Here is an 8,453-nt window from a genome sequence, read left to right as displayed (position 1 = left end):
GACAGCAGCCTCAGCGGCACTGGTACGTGAAGAGAACAAGCCCCAGCACGAGGTGGTTTCATTCCCAAAGTAGAGCTTTCAGGGAAGTTCCCCTAGGGAATGTTCAGTCATATTGTTGGGGGTGGGAGCAGGGGCGATGGGGAGCATTAGTGTTGCTGCCCGATGTTTTCTACATTAGGAGGATGCTGCCTGTGTGATTCAGCGCACTTTCTCAGCTGTTTTAGGCAGTTTTGTAGCACCAGAGTACTTGCTGATAAACAGAAAAGATGTTCAGCTCCAGAAATGGCTGCATGTAACTGACCAAAAGACTCCTGAAGATGTGTCTGGAAAAATGTTTCAAGATCCTGCTACTTGCACTACAAATATTAAATATTTTCCCCAGAGTGACATACCCCGCCTCTGTCCTCCATATCATGGGCTATGGAAAGTACCCAGAGAAATGTTGCACAAAGAAGAAGTGCCTGAAAGTCTTTATTTTTTGATGATTTCTTTACATCCAGTCCCAAAATAGAAGATGAGGAGGAGAAAAAGCAGGTCACATAGAGCAAGAGTGTCTCAGTTGGCAGACATAGTTGCTTTGATCCAGGAGACATAATTGCAAACCTTAGTGTAAACCCCGGGATAGCCTCTTTGCGCACATCCGATACCCCAGGAAACAATGCCCTGGAGCTGCCCATTGCAGACTACTGGACCGCCGGAATCCCCCTGTGCACGTAAAGAATATGCATGTTCAGCAGTTGGTATCAGCGTGATGGACCAGAGATCCCAGAAATCACTGACATTTGAGGGAGCTCCACTGGGCTTTCCCTACACAGAAGTCCTACAAAGGTCATTTCTGATTACCACTCTACACCTGACGCTACCATGCCATACTTCAGCTGCAAGGGCACCACAGATAAGGGTAAGTAAGACGGTCTATTTCTGATGATGTAGTCCTTGACAGATGCTTAGGATATGTGTGTCTTAAACGTTATTCAGCCAGGTACGAGGTACACATAAAATGCAAAGCAATTGTCAGGTGTGTTCACTTTCCAGACTGCCTGGATCTTACATGCTATTTCCTTTTCAGTGGGTCCAAAACTAACATTTGCATCCTCAGCTCTAAAGTCACCATGATTACTATTGTCTCTCTGGTGCAGCACTCCTCCATTTTCAATAGCCTCATGGCAGGAGGTGGCATAGCCTGCTTTTGGAGACTTAGGGCAGAGGTATTCACTACCTCAAAGAAGGGACAGTGACTAATTGGAAAATCCTAGCCTCACTCAGTAAGCAACTTTCACCCTCAGTCTCCACTGTTGTTCAAAAAAAGCGCCAACATTCAGACGTGCCAGTGCAGTGAAGAGAGCAGATTCTGTAATATGATAGCCCCTTCTACTGGCAAAAGGCAGGAGAGAAACATACGGGAAAGGAGAGGCAGATGTTTTACCTGGCAGGAGTCTTTCCCTCCCTCCAAGAATCCTACACATATCATGTTCTTGGTAATTTTCCCAGGGTAGGCTTTGCTACACTCGCTTGAAGAGAGCACAGGAGCCTTCAGGCACTGCAAGGTATCTGGAAATGAATCTAGGAGAAAATAGGGAGAGATAGTTGGTGAGATCTCTGAGTTTATTTCAGAGCCCAGAGAAGATCTTCCCTAACAAAAAATAATCACTGAACATACTGTTTTAGCAGTCATCATTTTTCCTCTGAAGAGCAATCACAGCACAGATTCCATTTGTTTAGATGGAACAGATTCTACCCATGGGTCCACCATTTTACACCGCAGCCATGTTAATTTTTCTGATACCTAGAAAATCATCCACTGGCAAGTGTGGAGCTAAAGCTACTCTTGTAGCACATAGCCTGGAGGAAACTTGGGCCTTGGGATGACAACAACAACTTTAGCTGTTGTCATCGAGTTAGACACCAGTCACCATTCACACCTCTGACCATTGATGTAGGAGAATGGACCTCTCTCGTACTAATTTTAGAACCACAGTAACAGATTTTCATCTTGTCCTCAGAGAACTGACAGTTCTATTGATGTTACTTAAATTGCTCGTCTTGGCACTGCACAGCTGATAGCGCCAGGCCACAAGATTTATGGCAGTGTGAACACGCTGGTGAATCTCACATGGATGACCTAAGTGATGCCATGTTCGTAACACAGAACAAGAGGAAAGACCTTATAAAGGCTTGCCTTTAAAGCAGTTAACTGGTTACTGTCCTACACAGACTGATCACTCAAAATGGCCTGCCCCATAGCCCTTCCCAGTACTATTTGGAGTTAATCATGAGGTCTTAGCATGTCTCCCGGCCCCTCATGACGCTGCACATTCCCACAGAGTACTCACTGCCATTGCTGAGAGTGTTGCCCCAGCCAGAGATTAGGCATGTGGTGCCTGTGGCCACACAGCTGGTAGGCAGAGGAATTGTTTGTACGGCTCGGTTGAGCTGGGCTGGTTTGGAAAGCTTGATGAGCATAATGTCATTGTCCAGTGTTGCAGAGCTGTAGCCAGAGTGGCGAATGACTTTAGATGAACTGATCAACTGCTCTGTTGATTCTGTGAGTGCCAGGTTATGTTTCCCGAGCTGCACTTGGATGCGGCTGGAAAAGAGAAGGAATGGCATACACTTTACTGCTACCGACAGGTTATGAGGAAGCTCCCTGTCACCGTATGCACTCGTTTCAACATCGCTATCATAGTAGCTGTTTTCATGCAGGTTGTCCTGCAATAAGCCCTGGGGATTCATGCTGAGACCTTACCCACTCGCAGCACAGGTGGTGAATTTCTGCACGTTTATTTTTTTGAGGTGGGATGGGTTGGATGTGCAACGGTGCTTTATACAAACATTCTGGAAAAAGGCAAACTGCTATCACCCTGACCTCATTTCTCTTCCTGTTCTCCAGTGATGAAGCTCTAGCAAGATTAATCCAATTTACAAGAAATGAGAGCCCATAACTCCTTGCTAGATTACCACATCATCATTCCAGGAAGTGTTCTGCATTCACAGAAACATTTGCAGAAGTGGAATACCCCTTATGATGCCTCAGCACAGTTTCCTGAATGAGCCACCCATTCCTTGGTTATCTCCTGTCAGAATGGAGTCACTTACATATTTGGATCTTACAGCTCAGAATTCCTGCTAGAAGTGAACCGGAAGAAAGAAGAAGGTTACAGGAGAATATATTTTTTCCACTCACGACTTGTAGCAGTGAGCAGCTGACACGACCCACTGGCTGCTGATGAGGGAACCTCCACAGAAGTGATAGCCAGAATTCAGGGACACCTGATAGGGGATAGAATTTGCTGCACAGGTGTAACCTCCCACGATCTTGTCGTCGTCATCATCAGCACTGCTGGGGAAGGCAACTGGGAGATAAGAAGTGGTGTATGTCAACATCTGGCATAAGGAACCTTGTGCCCTTGTGGCTAACTGAAGCATCTCACTTGTAGGCTCTACTTCTATAAAAACTCACAGTAGCAGTGGTGGGCAAGACTAACGGACATTCACTTCCTGCTCCCTGAAATAAGGTGATCAGACTCCGATTGGCGTCTCACGTATCTGCATCTAAAGCACTGGATGCTAGTCCCAGAGTGAACATAAAAACATAGAAATGTTCTTGCTGGATCGGATCAAAGTCATGTCTGTCCCAGGATCCTGTCTGCAGAAGTGGTCAACAGTGGACTGAGTGTAAGTACAAAACAAGTCTGCAGTGGTATTTCCTTGGGGCACTCGCTCACAGTCCAAAAATTTACAGCAGCTTTAGGACTCCCCGAGACGGAGGTGTTACCTTTGTACTTCATAGTCCTTAAGGGAGAGGCAGTCTTTTTTGAAGCTATGGACACATTTCAGTATTCTTTGGTCAAGCACCCTTATGAAGGCATCCAGTCCCCATTTTGTGACACAAGCAATTACGAACAGACAGCAGTCAAAAGAAGTTGCAGTGCTCTGCCTTAAAACTTTTGCAAAGTTGAAGCTCGACTTTCCCCCAATAAACTACCTTGCTAATGTGCTCAGAAAATCAGATGACTTATAAATTACAAAAATAGAAGTAAAAAATATACTCACCAGCCACACCAACAAAGGTGACAAACAGTATGTATTTCATGATCCTGACACAGCCTCAAGCCCACACTGGTGGAGTGGAAGCAGGAGCTGCTAGATATACATTCTCTGAAATGGCCTTATCTCTAGTCCAAGGTTTTCTCCAGACAGAAAGTACACAGGTGGAAAATTCGAAGATCCAAATGGGGGCATTAGCAGGCACTGGTAGAAAGTACAAATAACATATCAGTTAATCATAAACCTTTCCTAAGATAGCGTGCTATTTTAAATTATTTCAGAAGGCAGACTTCAATTTAAATATACATTCGAGCTTTGGAAAATGTGTAGTTGTTTGCCTGTCTCATTCTTACATGCAGCACCTCTTGAGAGCAACCCTCAAACCCCTCTGAGATCCCTCTGCGCTGATGGTGTCATTCCTGATAAAGCCTATTTTTACCAGAAGCTGAACATTGCAGGTAATGGAGTACAAGATACTGTGTGTTTATTTTGAAAACCAAACCAAACTAAACCAAACCAAACACCTCTCAGTGTTGTTATTTTAGCAAATCCCTTTTCTTGAGTAATGTGGAGGGGTGGGGTTATCATATAGAACATTATTTTCCCAAATAAAATTATTCAAAAGTAATTTCAGTAAGTGAGCAAAAAAACCTACTCTGTGCCCCTTTCCCCACCTCCCAAGCTGAATTGTTCAAATGTGGCGATTCTCACCATTATTTCTTTGAAAGCTCACCTAATCCTTATGATAGTATTGACCTAAGTACCCAACTGTGTTTTTTATTTAGCTTTGGAACGATCTATAGGGACTCATTTTTGTCACAGAACAATTTCAGTATGTGCTGGTTTTGGCTGCAGTAGTGTTAATTTTCTTCACAGAAGCTAGTATGGGGCCGTGTTTTGGATTTGTGCTGGAAACAGTGTTGTTGATAATACAGGGATGTTTTAGTTATTGCTGAGCAGGGTTTACACAGAGTCAAGTCTGCATGCTTGACTTCTGCTCCTCATACCACCCTGACAGTAAGCAGGCTGGGGGTGCACAAATATCCAGGAGGGGACAAAGGGACAGTCCATACCGTATGACATCATGCCCAGCAGCAGACTAGGGAGAAGGTTGGCTGCGGGGGCTGCTGCTGGGCATTAGTTGCTTGGTGATGAGCAATAGTTTTCATCTGCATCACTTGCCTTTCTTGGGTTTTCTCTCTCTCTTTGTAATTTTCCATTTCATTGCAAACTATTATCTTCATTATCATTACCACTACTGTTATTTTATTTCATTTATTACACTGTTCTTCTGTCAACCCACGAGTTCTCTCACTTTTGCCCTTCCAATTCTCTTCCCCCCCCCCCCCCCAACCTGCTCGGGGAGGGGAGTGAGTGAGCTGCTCTGTGGTGCTTTGTTGCCGGCTGGGGCTAAAGCACAACACACTATAACATTGATGTTTAGAGATGTCATGCTTGTGAACAGAACTAATGAGATCTTCTGAAATCCTTCTCTGAAAGAGCGATAATTTCTGTCACAATGCTGAATTTGCTAAAACTTATTGTGTTTGATGAATAACCATTTTCCAAGCAGCTGCTGGCTTCATCATGTTAGCTCCTGAAAGACAACCTCAAGTAACTATAAACAGAAGTCATATGCTTTGAGATGCTGAAATGGAATGAGAGACTAAATAGGAACAACCTTTCAGCTCCATTTCTTGATCAGTTTTTTGAGAGCCCTGGAGGACTGGTACACACAGTGGCACTGTCCAGCTGGCAATTTTTCTTCATGTTAAACGACAAGTCCAAGGCCAGGAACTCCCGAAGGAGCTGCATGACTTGTCTTGGGCTTTAAACTGGCATCAGAGCACAGTTTTCTTACAAACACATTTTATCCTTAGAAACAAATGAGGATTAGAAGATTCCTGTGGAAAACTGAAAGATCTGTAATAGTCTAAGCATGGCAAAAATTACTAAAGCTATCTAATCCCATCATAACTAAGCAGAGCAAGAACAATTCCCAATCTACAATAGTGTATAATTTTATGTCCCTGTGAATTTATGATTTCTTTGTCCAAAACATACATTGGCATGGAGATAGGCTGTCATCAGATTTTTTAAAACAATATTTTTCCCAAGATACAGCTCTATTAACCTGTTAGGCAACACCTGGGTTATGAAGGACAGCTTCCTTTTCCTTTTTTTTTCACAGGGTTTAATACTGGGTTTAGTATCCACCCAAATTTCAGGAAAATCCAGTAATTCAGCATCTCAGTTGAGAAGCTCGACCATACCACCTTTGTCTTTTAAAATCATTATCATTATCTTTATTTAAATCATTAAACTGTTTTTATCTCAACTCATGAGTTTTCTCACTTTTGCCCTTCCAATCCTCTTCCCCCCATCCTGCTCGAGGAGGAGAGTGAGTGAGCAGAATGATGAGAACGATGACTTCTTTGCGTTCAGCTTGAAATTGGAACACCCCCTCCCACTCCTCCTTCCTTTCTTTAAGACAATGAATCTCTACCTGAAACGTAAATACCCTCTTCTGCTCAGTGCTGCTGAGCATTCTACAGACTGGGGATACATCTCCAGCTGCAAACAAGTCTCTCCTTTAATGCAGTGATGCTGCAGCAGAATGCTGGTGTTTCCAGGGACACAGGAAGGAGGAGAAATGGTGAATGGAAGGCAGCTGTGCTAGATATTATCAATGGACAAGCAATGGCAGCTTACATTTCTAGAAATCCATGTTCCTAGTTCAAGTATTTCAGTCAGCTGTATCATTACTGGACTCAAATAAAGTAAATACATTTGTCCCAGGTGATGCAAGATCCTGGGAAAGGGAAACCTGGCGAGGCCATGAGCTAACAGAGATAAAGCTTCCCAGGGGCATGAAGTGGAGGAGTTTCTGAAGCTCGTCCTTGTACACATCACGTTGGTGGAGGGACCATTGATTCTCTCTTCCCAAGTCTCTCCTGCCCGGGAGGACCTGGTACATTCTCCAAAGCTTCTGCCACATTCTGCCTGTGAGTTCCCCAAACTGTCCTGCCATTGTACCTCAATCAGGAATGCCCTTTGCATTTTCCCATGCAGGTCAAGGGTTAACCTGGATGGTTCTCGCATATAGGTCTACAGGTCTTTCTGTTCACTGAGTGCTGAGTCCCAAGATGAAACCTAATTTTCACTGCTGTCCCGGCAGCCAATTTCCTACGGTTCTCCAGTGACTAGCAACTCCAGTTCTGAGTAACCAAAACTGCCAAGAGGCTTACCCAGGACAAATCACCAGCAATATGATCTGTGGAGGATTCCTGGATGGTGGGAAAGACTCATGACAGGTAAGCATTGATGTCTGCACAGAGCTCAGAGTCACACACTCCAAGGTCGCTCAGCCCGCACAGTATTTGTCAGAGCTTGGCAGAGTGCTTAGGCCTCCTCATATCCAGGTTTTCTGTTCTGACACAGTATCCTTCCAGCAGGGTTTTGATATAGGTGAACTAGGAGGTCCAGCCACATCTGCTGGGCACTGAGTTCAGTAGCAGTGAATTGTTGGGGGGTAGGGGAGGTCAGCAAATAAGGGGTGTTATCTTCCTGTGCTCCCATGTCAGGATTTGCTGCACTTCACTGTGCATTCCTTGGATTCTTTGTACCAAGTCAAAACCTCTTCCGATTACATCAGCTCATGCTTCTAAATTTTTCTCTCCAGGACGTCTTAAGTGTCTCAGCTGTATGCATTGGAAAACTCCAGGGAATCATGTCATGGGAAAATGAGTGTGCTCTGAAAGGTTATCCTGGTGTCTACACCAAGGTATGCAATTACATTGATTGAATCAAATCAATCATTGCAGCCTAGTGATATGTTGATGACTGCCTTGCTCCTTGGCTGCTACACTCCTGCCCTATCACTCCTCTTAAGAAGATGATAGCACAAATATAAGTCTTACTTAAAGAGCCTTACAGATATATGTATCCATACATACCACACCCAAGTGGGGTTCCCTGCAGCCTTACACCAGCTCCTCTTGAACCTTCCCTCCTGTTTTAGTTTAGGATTTCTGGGGTGGTCAAGGCCATGGGGCTGGCATAATTGTTGGAGCCTTTGGACAGAATGCTGTGATCTTTGGGCATCCATTTACTGACACATTTAACTCCACTTATCCTTTCTGCAGAGGCCATAAATCTAATGCCTTTCGATGGTTTCTTTAACTAATTCTAAAGCAGCTTGCTGTTCATTTCCCCATTCAAATTCATCATTTTTCCTTGTCACCTCATACCAAAGGGTTAACATTTATCCCAAACAGGGAATATGTTGCCTTCAGAAGTCAAATAGCCCAATGAATCTTTGAGCTTCTTTTTTATTTTGTGGTACAGCAAAATCTAAAATTTTTTCTCGGGCTTTAGGCAGTATTTCTCGATGCCCACAGTGCCAC

At 44.1% G+C, this 8,453-nt stretch overlaps 1 protein-coding gene across 1 annotated transcript; it reads right to left on the bottom strand.

Annotated features, from left to right (window-relative positions):
• Positions 1-555: 555 nt before the first annotated feature.
• On the bottom strand, positions 556-4,169 carry LOC141955024 (trypsin I-P1-like). Its single transcript, XM_074895087.1, has 5 exons — positions 4,054-4,169; positions 3,185-3,353; positions 2,334-2,587; positions 1,427-1,563; positions 556-705 (listed from the first exon to the last, which is right to left on the bottom strand). The coding sequence occupies exons 1-5, from the start codon at positions 4,091-4,093 to the stop codon at positions 556-558; spliced, it is 750 nt and encodes a 249-aa protein (XP_074751188.1). The 5' UTR covers positions 4,094-4,169.
• Between the last annotated feature and the right edge of the window lie 4,284 nt (positions 4,170-8,453).

The sequence above is a fragment of the Athene noctua genome, unplaced genomic scaffold (assembly GCF_965140245.1).
Source record: "Athene noctua unplaced genomic scaffold, bAthNoc1.hap1.1 HAP1_HAP1_scaffold_75, whole genome shotgun sequence".
Taxonomy (NCBI): domain Eukaryota; kingdom Metazoa; phylum Chordata; class Aves; order Strigiformes; family Strigidae; genus Athene; species Athene noctua.
The sequence above is the reverse complement of the archived record's forward strand: the minus strand, read 5'-3'. Positions and strand labels throughout refer to the sequence as shown.